This window comes from Sminthopsis crassicaudata, chromosome 4 (assembly GCF_048593235.1).
Source record: "Sminthopsis crassicaudata isolate SCR6 chromosome 4, ASM4859323v1, whole genome shotgun sequence".
NCBI classification, from domain to species: Eukaryota; Metazoa; Chordata; class Mammalia; order Dasyuromorphia; family Dasyuridae; genus Sminthopsis; species Sminthopsis crassicaudata.
The window spans coordinates 441,328,252-441,345,956 of NC_133620.1; the positions used below are offsets into that span (position 1 = coordinate 441,328,252).

A 17,705-nucleotide genomic window follows, 5' to 3' on the forward strand; every position below is an offset into this window, starting at 1 on the left:
GCAGGCGCCCTGCCTGCCCTCCCCTTGCCCAAAGACCAGGTTACCAAGAGGAAAAAAGGCAGGAGGAAGAGTGACTGGGCCCCTTTAGGAGTCGCAGCTTTGGCGGGAGCAACTACAGAGACCCCAGTTCGGGGCGTTCCTTCCTTCCCCTGGCGTGCCCCGCCATAGTGCTGTCCGGACCGAGGCCCTGCAGAAGCCTCTCCTCCTCTCTCCCGCAAAACTTCACCCCTAGAGTCAATCTCGAACTCGCCCCTCAAGGGTGGGAGGACAATCGCAGGTCATCTAATTGAGACCTAAGTGGCCACTTTCCCACCGCATCTGTCGTTCTCCGGCTTGAGCAGAAATCCTCGGAGTTGAATTCTACTGTTCCTACTCAGCAGTTTCTAGATTAGTCGAGTTTGGGGACCACGGCAGCCACTCCAATCCCCCCCCCCCCCCCCCGGAGCTCTAGAACGCAGCCCGCTCAGAAGGTGGAGGAACCTCGGGCTACTTTCAGGAAAACGATCGAGGGAGGGGGAGAGGAAGTGGGAGAGGGGCCTCAGCCTAGTCGAGTGATTAAAAAAAAAAAAACCCAACCCAAACTGTCCCTCAGCCACTGAAACGCGAACACTGCTAGTCCAGAAACGGAGTCTGTAACTCGGTCCAGACTACCAAAAATTGACAAGGAACTGTTCCCCCCCCCACTCCCTGTCCCCCCCTCCCCCCCCCCGTAGGTTAGCAAAGCGTCGTCTCCTATGGGCTGGAATCCTTGGCGCGGAGGGTGGGGTGCAGGTTGAGTTTCTCTCCGGCAGCGGGCTTCTCCCTCTCGCGTTCTCCCCGCCTCCCGTCCCCCGGGTGGCCCCTCCCTCCTCCCTTCTCCATTTTCTGCTTTTTGCACGCTTCCCCAGCAGAGGCCGGAAGCGATCGGAGCCATTTTCCTTCCTTACGGGCGAGGAGGGCTGGGGCAGCGCACCAATCACGGCGCAGCCCTTACCTATATATAAGTGGGTCAGCGCGGAGCTCGCTTATTCGCGAGTCCGCGGCGTCCTCTAGTGACTTCTCGCTGTCGCTGCTGTACGGTCCCTTCGCTGCCATGTCCGAGACGGCCCCCGCCGCTCCCGCTGCCCCGGCCCCCGCGGAGAAGGCTCCGGCCAAGAAGAAGGGCAAGCGGGCTTCGGCCGCCGGGGGAGCGCGGCGCAAGGCCGCGGGTCCGCCCGTGTCGGAGCTGATCACGAAAGCCGTGAGCGCCTCCAAGGAGCGCAATGGCGTGTCCCTGGCAGCCCTGAAGAAGGCGCTGGCGGCGGCGGGCTACGACGTGGACAAGAACAACAGCCGCATCAAGCTGGGGCTCAAGAGCCTGGTGAGCAAGGGGACCCTGGTGCAGACCAAGGGCACCGGCGCCTCGGGCTCTTTCAAGCTGAACAAGAAGGCCCCGACGGCCGACACGAAGACTAAGGCCAAGAAGCCGGCCTCGGCCAAGACCAAGAAGGCTGCCGGTGCCGCCAAGAAGCCCAAGAAGGCGACGGGTGCCGCAGGCGCCAAGAAGACGGTGAAGAAGAGCCCGAAGAAAGCCAAGAAGCCGGCGGCCGCCAAGAAGGCGACCAAGAGCCCGAAGAAGGCCAAGGCGGCCAAGCCCAAGAAGGTGGCCAAGAGCCCAGCTAAGCCCAAGGCGGCCAAGGCCAAGAAGGTGGCCAAGCCCAAGACGGCGAAGCCCAAAGCCGCCAAAAGCAAGAAGGCGACAGCCAAGAAGTAGAGAGGTAGCGCTCGAACCTTGACCCACCCAAAGGCTCTTTTCAGAGCCACCCACTCGCCTCAGGAAAAGAGCTGAACCTCTCGACCCCGCCAGTTTCTAGAGAAAATATTGCAATCCTATTAAAATAAAAAACCCACCTAAATGAGCAAATAAAAAAAAAAAAATTCGCAAATAAAAGTAAGATATCGTAAAAATTATTTAATAATAAGTAGCATATATCCATCCAACCCAATGTTCTTCGCTCCTCCTCGTTTTCCTTGTGCTGATGGCAGTGTTAAGAAAAAAAAATGTCCCGTCCCCCGTCTGTCTCCCTTGCCCAGTTGGCCAAAGTCTGTGCGTTGAACAAGGAGAGGGGTTTTGCTTTGCTCTTTCCCCCCTCTTTCTCCCCCAAATCGGAAGTTTACTAAAAAACGTTTAGTTGCCAGTGTGCATGCTCCACTCCTGACTTGTGTGCGTGCGCGCAAGTAAAACCAGCAGGGAGGGCAGGGAGGGCAAAAGGAATTGGACGCAGCGCCGCCCTCGGCGCATTCACTAGCTAACCATCTGTCTCCGCAGTACGCGGGCACTTGCGGGAGTCAGTCCTTCGTCATTGGGTCAAGACAGCAGCAGGGACCAAGAGGAAGCTGCCGTTTCGCGGCTACTTCCGCCGAAAAGACCCACCTGCCAAGTTGCCATGTCATTTGTACAAGAATCAAAACCCTGAAAATCCGCTGACCGTCCAAGGGAAGGCCCATGAATTCCATTTCTATATGCAGCGAAACCCAGAAATAAGTGCCAGTTGCAAGGTTAGGGGAGGGAGGGAAGGAAAAAAAAAAATGGGCGCGATTACAGCTACTCTCGTGAGATCGTGGGTGGCTCTGAAAAGAGCCTTTGGGGGTGTAGACTTCCACGGGCGGAAAGCGGCACCTTACGCCCGCTCACCGCGGATGCGGCGGGCCAGCTGAATGTCCTTGGGCATGATGGTCACTCTCTTGGCGTGAATGGCGCACAGGTTCGTGTCTTCGAACAGGCCCACCAAGTACGCCTCGCTGGCCTCCTGCAGAGCCATCACGGCCGAGCTCTGGAAGCGCAGGTCCGTCTTGAAGTCCTGGGCGATTTCTCGCACCAGGCGCTGGAACGGCAGCTTGCGGATCAGCAGCTCGGTGGACTTCTGGTAGCGCCGGATCTCTCGCAGGGCTACGGTGCCGGGCCGGTAACGATGAGGCTTCTTCACGCCGCCGGTGGCCGGAGCGCTCTTACGGGCAGCCTTGGTAGCCAGCTGCTTGCGGGGGGCCTTGCCACCGGTGGACTTACGGGCGGTCTGCTTGGTACGGGCCATGGCGGTAGAGGAACAGCTGCGCTTCTCCTGAGCAGAAACACGACTGAAAACCCAGCGCGCGCCTATACCTTTTATAGACGCAGAAGCACCCTGATTGGGCTGAGGGCGTTTGAAATTCCCGCGCTGGGACCCGATTGGCTAGGGGCCGAAACCTACAACAGTACCTTTCCATTGGACCTCCCGGTTTGCCGTCTCTCCGCCGCCCCGCCCCTCAACCCTTCCCACGCCCCTCCCACCCCACTCTTCCTCCGCCCTTTCACTTCGGCCCCACCCCCCACCCCAGCTTGACCCTCGCGGAAAAACCTGAGCCCGCTGAGTAGATCTCGTTTGTTCATCCCTTCTCCCACCACTGGCTTTTCTGGTAACCAGTCCGTCGAAAAAGTTGTGCAGTCCCTTCCCCGCAAACTCTGGGTCTCCTTGCCTTTCTCCCACCTCCCCCTTTCCTGTTCGCCCTCTCCCTCTGTTCGGCGGGAAAAGAACACCTCAGACGTTTGTTCGGGGCGCTGACGTGTGCCCGTGCCCGATGGATTCCCCCAACTTTCCACAGTTCGCTGGAATTTTTGCGCGGCCGGCCACCGACTTGACCCTCCCGCGCTTCTCCAGGGCACGCCCTTGGCTTTTCAGGGCACCCACCCAACGCCCGCTTAAAAAAACACCGGCCGGCACTCCCGAGACCACAGGGACCAGGAACTTCGGTTTTATTTCCACTTCTCCCTCCTGTTAAGTTACAACAGTAGTCCTAAAGGTGCGGGACGCTACTTCCAGCAGCCAGAAACTCTGCCACCACCGCCACCACCGTCTCTTCCTCCCCTCACCAACCCGTTCCTCCCTCCCTCCCAGGGTTCCATTGCGTATGGGGCTCAGGACTGCGAACGAAAAGCCCGCCTAAGCGGCGGATTGGCCGGGAGTGAAGCTCCCGAGTTATCCGAGGGAAAGTTTGGGCTACGGGCACTTTAGCGAGTCACTTCCAACGCCCTGGGGGTCATCGCCCCGAGAACGGCAGTCGGCCGGCCACACTGGTCGACGTTCCTGTCAAGTGCAGTACATTGGGGCGCCGGACAAAACTTGGTCGCCTTATGTGTCGGGACAAAGTGGCATTGAACGTTGTGACCAACAGCCTTGCGGACTGGGGGGAGGGGAATCAGCTAACTGGGTGAAGCGAGAGAGAAACGGGGGTCCTGACTCGACCTCGCTAAGGGAAGCGGGGACTTTCCTCCCGTACTCGGGTTGCTGAGTATTGACTGGGGCGACTCCGGTTCGTGCCGGAACTGAGGGACGGGAAAGGGGTACGTACGCGGCTCATCACGCCGCTTTCGGGCGCCGGCGGCCACCGGGATCGGGAACGAAGCCGAAGTTCGGAAACAGCCCCTTTTCTCTGACAGGGTGGGTGGCTCTGAAAAGAGCCGTTGGTTTCGGGAGTGAGCCTTTCGGCCCCGGGAGCCGAGTCGGCTTACTTGCCCTTGGCCTTGTGGTGGCTCTCGGTTTTCTTGGGCAACAGGACGGCCTGGATGTTGGGCAGCACGCCGCCCTGGGCGATGGTCACCTTGCCCAGCAGCTTGTTGAGCTCCTCGTCGTTGCGGATGGCGAGCTGGAGGTGGCGGGGAATGATACGCGTCTTCTTGTTGTCCCTGGCGGCGTTGCCCGCCAGCTCCAAGATTTCGGCCGTCAGGTACTCCAGCACCGCCGCCATGTAAACGGGGGCGCCGGCGCCGACGCGCTCGGCGTAGTTGCCCTTGCGCAGCAGACGGTGCACACGGCCTACGGGGAACTGCAGGCCGGCCCGGGAAGACCGAGACTTGGCCTTGGCACGAGCCTTGCCACCCTGCTTTCCGCGGCCAGACATGACGAGTACGAGGAGTGGTGCGAGTACGACACAGCTGAGTCAATCGCCAACTGGAAAACTACACTGGTGCTTCGGCCCGCCGCGCCGGGGCCTTTTATAGCTTGCGCCGGGACTGCGCGCCGCAGCCTTCTGATTGGTCGGCGCGATGTCTTTGTCCGAACGGCCACTAGGGAGGCTCGCCTCGGATTCCGTTATTTACATGGCCGGCCTCTCCGCCTATGACGACACTCCTGAGAAGCCGCCAATCGGAGCCTAGCTCTGCCCGAGCCTTCATTTGCATGTGAGCACTATAAGTAGCGGGGGCCGGCTCGGCGGTCTTCGTTGTTCGTTTCTCGCAGTCGTTGCTTCTCTGCCTTTCGGCTCTTTTCCTCCTCTCGATATGCCCGAGCCGGCCAAGTCCGCCCCTGCCCCCAAGAAGGGCTCCAAGAAAGCCGTGACCAAGGCTCAGAAGAAAGACGGAAAGAAGCGCAAGCGCAGCCGCAAGGAGAGCTACTCCATCTACGTCTACAAGGTGCTGAAGCAGGTCCACCCCGACACCGGCATCTCCTCCAAGGCCATGGGCATCATGAACTCCTTCGTCAACGACATCTTCGAGCGCATCGCCGGCGAGGCTTCCCGCCTGGCGCACTACAACAAGCGCTCCACCATCACTTCCCGGGAGATCCAGACGGCCGTGCGCCTGCTGCTGCCCGGGGAGCTGGCCAAGCACGCCGTGTCGGAGGGCACCAAGGCCGTCACCAAGTACACCAGCTCCAAGTAAGCGGGTCTGCCTCCGGAGTCGCTCGCGCCGCCCCCGCCCCGAAACAAAGGCTCTTTTCAGAGCCACCCACCTTTTCTCGCGAAGGAGCTGTCTCGCGCCAAAAGTCCTTTAAAAGTTGCTCGCTCTCACCCACACGTCTGCCCCGCTTCCTTGCTCGCCCAAAAACTTGGAAGCCCACCTCTTCCCCGCACGCCCCCGGACCGAGGCACTCAAAGGCGGCGGAAAAACACCTTCAGCGCTTGCCGTCCTTTAAACTTTCCCTGGACCTTTGCCTGGCAACTCTGGCTCCCCTTTGCTTGCTTACTCTCCGCCCTCCATCCCGGACACCCGCAGCTTCGACGCGCATGCTCCTCACAAGTCCTTTGGGGTTATGAAACCTCCCTAGGGCAAATTCAATCCTCCCTTTCCATTACGGGAAAAAACTATTTCATAATCTCCAGTGTCCCGCCCCTCTGTTTTCTCGGTTCTAGAATAAACAACTTCACTTCCTTCCATTTAAAGCTCCTGTTTTTAACACTGTCAAGTTATTTTTAGTGTAGTATTCCAAACATAATTGCTTTCTAATGTGTTTAATAAAAGTTTAAAAATTTTGTTTGCCAAAGATACTAAGTTGAAAGCCAAGTTTTAGAATTGATATTAGAACTTCGAAGTAAGCATTGTGTGTCTTTGTGTTTGGAGGCTTTGAGTGGGTAGTAGTTGAGAGTGAAGAAAGGGGAGGGAAAGATGAAATCCCTCCACCTAACATCCACCTCTTTTTTTCCCTTTTCTTAAATTAGATGATCTATGCTGAAAGAGAGAAGAGGAAGTTTGAAGCCAGATAATGTTTGGAATAACTTCTACAGAGCGTGTAATAGAAGACCAGTCAGGAAGAATAAAAAGTATTGCCTGCACTATTTTTGTCCATTAGGGACTAGACTGCCTCAATTTGTAGTGAATCCATTTGGCATTCTTTTTCATGCCTTCCTCGGTGTTTTCAAAGCAGTTGAGGTATGTTTGGAGCCAGATAGGGGTGGGGGGAGTTTAAGAATTGAGGTTAAGTTAGAATACAAAGTATTCTCTGTATTACAAAGGTGAGAGTGCAAGGTAACAAGAGATTTACTGGTATCTCCAACTATTCAAGTATAATATAAAGACTGAAGGAAATTATTGGAAGAATAGCTTTGAAGAGAATGTGATAAAAGCAAAACCAGTTGAAATTCTTTTGAGTAATACCGTGAAATATAGAGAAACCAGTGATTTCTATGAGACAGCAAGACTAGAACAAAATAAAAAGATCAAAAAAGTAAAAGAGAATTTAAGATCTCATGTCAAAAAAGAAATGATCTGGTGAAGAGTTCGAGGGAAAAGTATTTCGAGTTATTTGATCCCCTCAAAGTCATAATAAAAAAAAAAAAAAAGAAAAACTAAACCCATCCACTATATTGCAAGAAATTATAAATGAAATTTGACCAACTTTATTAAAATCAGAAGATATAGACGAATCAACCCATTATTTCCTGAAAGGAACCCCGAAAGAAAAAGTTCCAGGAATATCAAAGCCAAAATCTAAAGCATCAACATCAAGTAAGGGGGGGAAAACCCACTACTGAAATCATCTAGAAATAAGCAATTCAAGTACTAAGTAATTGCAGTCAGCATCCTACAGAGTTGCCAGCTTCTAATAAAAATGAGAGATCTTGAAATACAGTATTCCACAAGATGAGATAATTCTTACACAAAAACTCCGCAAAGCTGAGTATTCTATGCTGCAAGGGGAGAAATGGATCTTGAATTGTCAAGCAACTCTGGTGAAGAGGTCCACAAGAATAAAGGAAAACCAGGAAAGGTGAAGTTTCATTGAGCAATATTGAAGGGAGTATAAACGTTTTATAGTGCTAATATTTGGAGAGACAAAGTGGGAGGGGGTGTGGGGAGTGTCCTTTCAAAACTTTAATCTTCAAAAAGAATTGAGATCAAAACAGGTTTCAGGATTGAATTAGTTATGCTGTGAATGTCTGAAGAAGAAAGTTAAGGGTGCAAAAAATTATGAATGCACACTAGTTATAGAAGGTAGAAAGGCAGAGGTGGGTTAGAAATTTTGCTCTCATACTTGGGATATGTGCAAGAATATCAAACATGGAGGATGGGGTGGGGGATTAGGAATTTAGGAACATTTTTATCTGAAATGGGCAAAGGATGATTGAACACACATGAATTTGGTATTGAAATACATCAAAGCCAACAATACAAATGAGAAGTAGGGAAGGCTGAAAACATAGACATATTGGGAAGGATAGTCACAAGTATAACCAACTTCCTGATCCTGATGGAGAGATTAAAAGGGGAGGGTCAAAAGAATAATAGGTACTCCATTAAATTCTTAGATTTCTTAGAAAATTGGGAATGATTCAATCAATTGTGTAATATTCATTGAATGGAATGTTTTTTTTGATGTAAGAAATGAGAATTTCAGATATGATAGATAGTAGACACCTATAAGTGATAAGTGATATGGAATGAAGATACCCAATTTTATATAAAATCTTTTTTATTGGAGGGGGGGTGAAAAAAAAAAGAAAGGTATTGTCTTGAAATATAAGTAAAAGGGAGAGAATTTAATACTCTTTAGAATTCCTGGAAATAATCACTGTTAGGGGCCAGGACCGGTCACAGGAAAACTCAACGGTGACTGCCTCTGCCTCTTCCAGCTTCCCCGACCCAACGGGGCTTTGGACGTCTCTGGCCCTCCTCGTTGAGACAGGAGGAGGGAATCATCAGACAGAGAGCCGAGGCGGATAGAACACAGTGATGTTTATTGAAGTTACAAGTCAGCAGTGTCTCCCCTTCAGATGCCTCCCCAGCACCCGCCCAGATCCTGTCGCGTCAGCAGTGTCACTGTGGCGGGTCCCAACATCAGGCGGTCTCCTTTCCACTCAGGAGGCCTAGGTCCAGAGCCCTTCACAATTCCCCCTTTTTGTTTAATGGATAGCGAGCCTCTGCTTTTATAGCTTCGAGGACAGTGCGGATGGCTCTAAGGATTACAGATAGTATGCAAGGTAAAAAGCAAAACATGAGCATTAATAATACAGCTCCAATCATTCCAATCACAAGCCAATGAAATATATCTGTTAGATTAATCTTTTTCCACCAATCAATGAAATTTTTCTCCTTTTGTTCCCAATTATCCTCAAATGTTATAGTAGCATTCTGCATTGCTAATAGTATTTTGTCTAAAGCTTCTAACTCAGAAGTAGCATTTGTCATATAAGTGGCGTTTTTTAAGATGGTCTCGAGCTCAGAGTATAAAGAATTATTAAAGGGGATGGGTGTCACACATACTGGGTAATATTTATAATGGCATTGCATTCTCATGTATCTTAACATTAGAGCCTGCTGGTGAACTACATAACCTGAACCACTTCAGTTATCTGGGAGAGTCTAGTCATTAAAACTCTATCTTTTCTTGATGTTGCCAGGCCGCATTATTTTTTATCATAAATTGTTGGAGACTTTTCGCTAAGAAGGCAACCTCTTGTTGAATCTGGTAGATTTGGACCTCTATTACATTTAGGGCCAGGTTGAGTACGGAGATGGCTGTGTCTATTGATCCATCCCTCTTATCGCGTTCTTTGGCCTCCCTCTCTGTCAGCGATATGCAGGTTTCTTTGGTGGTCTCGGGGATTTCTCTCAAGTTTCCCAGAGGGATCCATCGTTCTCCATCTCTTTCGTTTCCTCCTGTGGAGACACAAAGATATCCTTTGCCTCTCACAAGGACCTTATGAGGGCCCTTCCAATTTCCTCTCTCATCTTTCCACCACACAGTGCTACCCTCCAGGCACGTCTGTGGGTGCAGATCACTCTTTTGTTTTTTGTGATTTTCATTTCTAATTGGGGAAGTAATATAAAATTTCATGGCTGGTATTGTGCCTTCCTCTCTGATTTGTAAATAGTTCAGAGTAAAAACTGCTTTGGCTACCTGTGCTCTAGTTAACCTTCCTGCAACTCCCCCTTTTTGTTTAATGAGCGTGCATTTTAGGGATCGATTAGCACGTTCCACTATTGCTTGTCCTGTAGGGTTATAAGGAATGCCTGTAATATGATGAATGGCAAACTCGTTTAGGAAGGCCTTAAAGCCTCGAGAGGTATATGCAGGGCCATTATCCGTTTTTAGAGTGTGAGGTACTCCAATGGCTGCAAAGCATTCTAGCATGTGTTGTATCACACTTTTTGTGGCTTCACTGTTCTGTAGAGTTGCCATTATAAAGCCAGAGAAGGTATCTACCGTTACATGAAGTAAAGAGGATTGAAAGTGAGTAACATCCATCTGCCAAAGAAAGTTAGGTCGATCACCTCGAGGATTAGAGGAGGGTTCTTGGGGAGGGGGCTTAAAGGGAATACAACTATTACAGTGTTTGACTATCCAGCGGGCTTGATCCCGGGAAATACCATATAACCGATGTAACGATAGAGCGGATAGGTGGAACTGAGAATGAGCTAACTCAGGGGCTAAATACCATATAGTAGTTATAGGAGATGCGAGGGAAGAGTCATCTATAGAATTGCCCTGGAATATAGGCCCACAATGCGAGGTGTGAGATCTGACATGGAGGACATACACAAATTCTTTTCTGGCAAGGAGTAAACTTTGAACTTGTTTAAACAGTTCCTTAATAGAAGAGCTTGACATATCCAACTCAGCATCAGCTATGTGTTGAAGAGCATTAGCACAATATAGACTGTCAGTGATTAAATTAAAGGGATCATGAGGTAATAACCTCAATGTAAAACAAATGGCTGCTAGCTCATTCTTCTGAGCAGAAGAGAAAGGGGTCTGCATGACTTCCAGTATTTTCTTCTCAGGGATGTACACAGCAGCCCTATTAGCCTTAGTGGCATCTGTAAACACGTTTACTCCATCTACTGGGTACTGTGAAAGAGGGCTTCTAGATAAGGTTATGGGCATCTCTTTCCATCCCCGAATGACGGGGGGAAGAGGTGAAGAGGTGAATGTATGGGTGGTATATATCATAGCCCAAGCTTCATATTCTTGGCTTAACTCTCTGAGGACCTCTTGAGGAGTTGATGAGTAAATGATTGGGCGTTTCCCAAAAAGTTGTACACATCTTTCACTAGCTTTCATTACTATTGCTGCTTGTGATTCCTGGCGCTGTCTCAGACATTACTTTATTTCCATTTATCTACTCTAAAACCCCCCATGATTGAAAAAGGACAGCAATCATTCCTTCATTATTAAGTATAATTAGCCCTATAGGTTCCTCTATATCAACGCGCATAAAGGTTTGTGGAGTTCTTTGTGCAATGATGTCCAGGACCTCTAAGGCATCCTTAGACCATTCTCGGGCGAATTTAGTTGGGGGTCTCCTTTAAGAATTGCATAGAGGGGTTCCATCTCTTGATCTGTTATAGGAATGGAGGTTCTTATCCACTGGATCGAACCTATTAATTTTTGAAAGTCATTAAGTGTTTTTATCTTCTCAGGGGCTAATCTGGGAATTTGCTTAGATACCTGGTTCCCATTAATTTGATGGCCTAAGTACTGAAATTGCGATCCTTTCTGAATCTTTTCTGGGGCCACCTGAAGGTGGTTATTATTTAATACTATAATAGTTTGTTCCAATATTTCTTCTGTAATTTTTTGTTGTGGATGTGAAATTAGTACATCATCCATATAATGAATTATTCTCACTGTAGGAAATCTTTTTCTAATAGGATTAAGGATAGTAGCTACAGACATTTGACACAAGGTGGGGCTGTTAGCCATTCCCTGAGGGAGTACTTTGAATTGGTAAAGCTCTGCGGGGGATTCAAGATTAGTAGAAGGAACAGAGAATGCAAATTTTTCACAGTCATCCGGATGTAAGGGAATTGAGAAAAAACAGTCTGCTATATCTATTATGAATATTTTCCATCCCCTTGGGATGGCAGTGGGTGAAGGTAGGCCAGGTTGGAGTGCACCAAACGGCACTAATGCTTCATTCACTTTCCTTAAGTCTATTAACATTCTCCATTTCCCTGATTTCTTTGGGATGACAAACACTGGAGAATTATAGGGGCTTGTTGATGGTTCAATATGTTTCTACTTCAATAATTTTTTGACTATCTCGTGGAGGGCTCGCAATTTCTGTTGTGTTAGGGGCCACTGGTCCACCCATATAGGTTGATTATGTTTCCATTTCAAAGGGATAGCCCTCGCTTCCCAGGTGGCCCCAATCAGTTTAAATGGTGATCTTCAGTGCATAGTTGCGCCCCCATGCTATTCAAGGCATCCCGTCCCCATAGATTTACAGGGAGCCCAGTCACACAGAGTGGTTTGAAAACGCCCTGTTTGTCCTCATACTCCCATCTCAAATATCTTGGCGTTGTATATGCAGCCTGAAGACCACCCACCCCAGTTATTGGCTGAGGCTTCCGTCTCTTTTCCCATTCTAAGGGCCAATCCTCCCTTATTACTGAAACATCTGCTCCAGTATCTAACATGCTCTCTAGATAATGTCCTTCTACCCCTAATATGATCATGGGGCGGTCTGCTGTTATTTGTTGTGCCCAATTTATCAGAGTTCTAGGAGTTGTCTTTATATAATCCTAATCTACCCACGGGAGTGGAATGGCCTTTGCAATTTCCTTTTCATATGTAATCTCAATTGGCCATGCATGGGAATTCGTAATCCAGATTTCTCTTTCCCTTGGATTTAATAACTATGTACTATAATAGAAGGAAAATACTCAGACCCAATAACTAAACGGGGGTAGTTTTGTTCAATTATTTTTTACTGTTATTGTGCTCCACGGGGAGAGCTCAACCAGAGGTTAATTTAATGCAATTATTTCTCCTCTTGCTTGGGTCGAAAAGGTTTTGCTTGGGGGAGGAGTGGGATGGCTCATCCCCCCTTGGCATCCCGGTCTCCCATTTCCCGCCTTCTGTCTCTGTCCTGATCTGCAGTATTTCGCAATATGGCCGAGTTTTCCACAGGAGTTACATTGTACTCCCCTTTTTGGTTGTGTGCACGCTGATCTAAAATGCCCTGATTTTCCACAGTTATAACATTTTCTCTCTGTTGGTTGTTCCCTTATTTCTTTCACTATTGCTGTCATTGTTTCCGTAAAAGCACTCAAGGAGTCTCTTTCTGGAATATCTAGGAGTTTATCAATTAACTCTCCTAGTGTAGGATCTGATGGGAGGCTTGCAAGAACAGGCTTGAACTCTGGTCGGAGTCCCTCCTTTACCAGTTGCAATGTTAACTGAGGGGCAGCCCCTTGTCTTTCCAAAAGTACTCTCTACTGTCTCTTGTACTCTAGAAATAAATTGTAGAGGCTTTTCATTGTTTTTTTGTTTCAAATCGGATAGTCTTCGGGTCCCACCTTGAACTCCCATTCTGTCAAGGGCTCTAATATGACAAATCTGCACAGCATTTCTGGTTATTTCGTTGTATCGGATTTGTCTTTCTGGGGCAGCCCATTATCCTTCGCCCATAACCATCTGGTACCTATTTTACCTCTAGGACCTCATCTCCTAAATAAACCTACCCTTTGGCAAAGAGAATGGCCATTGTGAATTTGTCACGTTTTATTTCAATCTATGAATTGCTTCCTGACAGCAGCAGTAATGGAAGCAATATAAAATGTAATGTTCTAAAATGTAATATTCTCTGAGGTTTTCTTGGGGTCTTTGGGAGCAGCCTTAGTTTCAATTCAGTAATCACAAATGCAGCCAGTTAAAAGTCCAAATCCTTTATTATCTCTTTCCAAGTACTATCTCCTTCACTTGGAGCTTGGCTAGTTTTCTGGAGGCCTCACGGAGTCTTGATTTCAGTGGGGAAGCAAAGGAGGAGATGAATCTGTCTGAGTCCAAGGGTTTGTGCTCCAGCCTTCAGCCTCCAGCCTCATGTCTGCTTGTCTCTATAAGCTCCACACTGAGTACAAACTAATCATTATATTACTAGTAAACCATTATTTGTTGTAGGATTAATAAATCAATGCTAAACTAGATTTAACCATAGTCTCCTCAATTCTACTTAGTACCTTGTTTCAAGTTCTGGCCTATGGATTGAAGGATTAAATCAATCATAATGAACCATGCTAAAATAGATAACTATTGTCTCTATCCATTCCACTGACTTAGTACCTTGTAAGAATCCTTTGTTTCAAGTTCAGAGTTCTGGCCCCTAACAATATAATTGGTTAAAAATAACAGGATTCATAGAATGCATTGGGTTCACAATGCACAGGAAAAAAAAGGTATCTAGTTCCCTAGTATTGGAAAATACAAAGATTCCAGCTATTGGGATAAAGATTCATTATTTGATCTAAACAAGTGGGAAAGGAATATGGGAAAAAAAGATTAAAACCTCATTCTTCATACTTAGAATCTTCAAATGTTTTTTTGACCTAGATATAAGAGTTCATATCATAAATGAATTAGAGAAAGATCTCTACAATCTGGTTCTGAGTTATCTTTGTTTTGTTTGGTGTGATAACTTGGAAAGAAATAGCCTGTCAGATCTATGAATAGAAGAAAAGTTCATGACTCAACATGAGATAAAATAGATCGCAAAAAAAAGTATGGACAATTTTGAGTACACAAAATTAAAAGTGTTTACACAAATTAAATCAATCTAAGATTAAAGAAGAAACAAATGTAAAATATTTGAAGCAAATTTCTCTGATAGAAATCTCATTTCCAAGATATATGAAGAAATGATTAAAACTTTTAAGAATAAGAATTATTTTCCAGTTAAATAATGAAGAATTTGAAAGGCTATTCTCAAAGGAAGACCCAATTCAAGAAATATGCTCCAAATTACTAGAGAAATGTAAGTTAAAGTAATTCTGAGATTCTGCCTCACTCTCTCCAGAATCGAAAGGATAAAAAGGAAAATGATTAGTGTTGGTTGGAGGAGCTATGAAAAAATAGGCACAATGATGTGTTCTTTATAGACCCATGAAAGAGTATAATCTTTTTCCATTTTGGGAAACAATTTGGAATTATACACAGAAATTTATTAAATAGGGCTAAGCCTATACCACAGAGATCATGGAAAGAAAAACAGGTTCTTCATACAAAAAAAAAAAATAAAAATATTTCTTTGTGTATTGATGAAAAGCCTGAGAACTAAGTGCATGACCATCAATTGAGGAAAAGCTGATTAAGTTATGTTATACCAATGTGATGAAATGCTATTGGGAAATGAGAAATGAAGCAATAAATTATTTCAAAAAACATATGATATCATGAACTAATAAAGAGTGAATAGAATCAGAACAATTTACAATTAATATAAAAATGAACAATTCTGAAGACTTTTAAAAACTGATGAGTTGAAGCTGAATAATTTATATAATAATATTTTAAAATGCAGCAGAGCTTAAATTCATTCAGGTTCTACTGAATCAGAAAGCCTAGGAGTATAGGGCTAGAACCAGGATCTGTGATTTCATCAAGATTGGAAATTGATGGTAGCAGCTGTTAAATATTCAATATAAACATCTATATTTCAAAAATTAGCAAAAGCTAAAAATCAAGAATTCATAGTATTGGTTTAATTGATTTAACATTTTACACAAATAATAATGCAGGTTAACCTGAATGCCATAAATCATTTTTCCTAGAAAGCTTCTTGTTAAACATTTACTTATATACTCCTGGAACTCTCTGAGGAAATTCTTATCAATGCAGTTCAACTAAAATATTAGAGTTGTCAGGGAGCATCTGTGTTAAATGACTTGCCTAGGGTTACATACACATGTGTAAAGTTCTGATCGTCTCTCAGTTGTAATCCTTTTCTGTATAATCTTTTCCTCTATTAGCAGGTTTCTTGGGAGGCTTCTGGAGCCTCTAGCCAACCTCTTCTTCTTCCTGAATCCTGGCTCTGAATCTCCTCCAGCTCTTGTCCTTCCCCAGGCAGACTGCTTTCCAAGCTCAATGTTGCCTCTTTTTATCCTCCCAGAGAATGGGCGTGGGATAATGCAAGGGCTTCTGGGAAGAACCACTTCAACCAATGAGCTTGCTCCTTCTAGGATTCCTAAGGTGTAAAACTCCCTTTACAGGTCTGAGCCAGAGAACTGTCAAGTCAACCTGAGTTCTCACCTTGTAATCCTAACACACATGTATCAGAGGTGGGATTTGAATCCAAATTTTTGGAGTTTTAAAGTTAGTTCTCTAGTGACTACACCCTGCTGGATTTATAGAAATAGAAGCCTTATTAACAACTATAACCACTGTCCACGGTCCAACCAAGCCAAAACTCCAATTAGCAGGTTAGCTGATCAGTAATGAATTTTAATGACCCTGTATGAATTTCTTCTACTTCTATTTTAAGGGAAGTAGTATGCAAAGAATCAACATAGAACAATAGAATGATGGCCATCTAGTCAAAGGTATGGGGTTTCAATACTGCTTCTGACATTAGCTGTGTGATCTTGAGGAAGCCACAAAACCCCTTGGAGGGCCCTGTTTCTTCATTTTAAAAGCAGGGGTGGGACTAGCTAACCTCATATGCTAGAGGTCTGTGAATCAGGTGTAGATCATCAACAAAATTTCATTTGACATTGAGGAAATATTCCTACTATAAAGTCAATTCAGTTGTCCAGCAAGTTATATGAGTCCTCTTCTTGTTCCTGACAGTCTCACTCTAAGTGGAGTCAAATGACACAAAGAGGGCAAAGTTAAGTGGAAGGATACCTCACAGGATAGAGTAGTTGATCTTTGAGTCATCCAAAACCCAAAACACCCAAATTCATCATTTCCTGGATTACGTGGTTATTCCACTTTGCAATATGGAGGAGGTGGATAACAGATAGACCACCAGGGAGGTCAACATCCTTGTATTCAGAGATTTTCTTGAGAAGGTGGACACAGGTACATGGTAGAAAATGGCTAAAGACAGGTGATTAAGAAATGAAAGAGTCCAAAACCTAACAAATTATAAGCTTTGTAGATGTCTCTTGTGAATTCTCCTCTGTTCAAGATGAGAATATGAATAAATTGAGATATATAAATATAATACAATATAATTTTACTGGAAAAATAGGAAGAATTCAGAGAAATGTAGGAAAGAACTGACCAGGATAAAATAAGCATAAGCAGGAAAATCATGTAAAGTAAAAAGAAACTCAAGTAGGAGGCAGTATTGAAAAGGGAACCCCAAAACTGAAAATCCTTAAAGGAGAAGACCTCCTTCAACTCTGCCTTAGTGAGGGACTCCACCCCAAGCACAGTTTCATCTTTGTTATCTGGGTGGGGTTGGCTCCATCCAGAAACCCACTGAATTCAATTCAAATTCTAATCCTAGCTGAAACCCAGTGAGGAGCCAACTTGGGACTCTACCCACGAGCCCCCTTCAGTTTGTAGCCAAAACCCCCTATTATAAAAGAGCCAAACTAAAACCTTCTCTTTACAGAGGTTCCAAACATGCCAGCTCTATGCTTGACACAAAGGTCTCTGCCCACTGGACTATTGTTTGCAATGCCCTCTTATCGCTACCTTCACCTATTTCCTTAATAAGACTTAACCTTACTTCCAATCCCCATAATAAACCGCTTTTATCAATCTAGGCTTTCGGGTCTCATTTAACTCCCTACCCATGTGCCGAATTCTGAGGGGTTGCAGGGAAGCTCCATTTGACTCTCTGAACCCCGAACCTGCCACTAGACATCCTTTAACTTCCGGACCACCAGAAACCCTAATCAGTATCATGGAACGAAAAAGATGCTGGATGTAGAATCAGAAGACTTTATAATGCCAGAGAAACTGAGCAAGATAGAGATTAGAGAACATGGGAGAGATTTACTGGGATCAAATGGATCCATGATCTTCAAGAATCCAGCAGTGAATGTCAGATACAAGATTCTTTAGTAGGGAACAAGAACAATGATATAAGGGGGGAAGTACCTGGATGGGGATGACCTAAGTGGGGGAGGAATTTAGGATGAAGATGACAATGGAGGGAGGTACAGGAGAGGCTTTTAATGATGTCTTAAATGGATAAAGAGCTTTATCCTATCAAACATTAAGAGGGAATTGTTATAACCTGAGGCAGAGTAACTGAATAGGACA

The 17,705-nt window shown here is 46.0% G+C and overlaps 4 protein-coding genes and 1 long non-coding RNA gene across 5 annotated transcripts; 3 read left to right on the forward strand and 2 right to left on the reverse strand.

Moving 5' to 3' along the window:
• Nucleotides 1–998: 998 nt before the first annotated feature.
• On the forward strand, nt 999–1,915 carry LOC141539918 (histone H1.5-like). The gene has a single exon (XM_074263324.1). The coding sequence runs from the start codon at nt 1,073–1,075 to the stop codon at nt 1,730–1,732; it is 660 nt and encodes a 219-aa protein (XP_074119425.1). The 5' UTR covers nt 999–1,072; the 3' UTR covers nt 1,733–1,915.
• Nucleotides 1,916–3,102, reverse strand: LOC141539919 (histone H3). Its single transcript, XM_074263325.1, has one exon. It carries the CDS (start codon nt 3,048–3,050, stop codon nt 2,640–2,642), a length of 411 nt encoding a protein of 136 aa, XP_074119426.1. The 5' UTR covers nt 3,051–3,102; the 3' UTR covers nt 1,916–2,639.
• Nucleotides 3,103–3,326: 224 nt separating this feature from the next.
• On the forward strand, nt 3,327–9,102 carry LOC141539924 (uncharacterized). The gene is made up of 2 exons (XR_012481416.1): nt 3,327–3,795; nt 6,430–9,102. It is a non-coding gene; the product is annotated as an uncharacterized LOC141539924 (long non-coding RNA).
• Nucleotides 3,726–4,893, reverse strand: LOC141539920 (histone H2A type 2-A). Its single transcript, XM_074263326.1, has one exon. It carries the CDS (start codon nt 4,891–4,893, stop codon nt 4,501–4,503), a length of 393 nt encoding a protein of 130 aa, XP_074119427.1. The 3' UTR covers nt 3,726–4,500.
• Nucleotides 5,273–6,269, forward strand: LOC141539922 (histone H2B type 2-E). The gene has a single exon (XM_074263329.1). It carries the CDS (start codon nt 5,273–5,275, stop codon nt 5,651–5,653), a length of 381 nt encoding a protein of 126 aa, XP_074119430.1. The 3' UTR covers nt 5,654–6,269.
• Nucleotides 9,103–17,705: the final 8,603 nt, after the last annotated feature.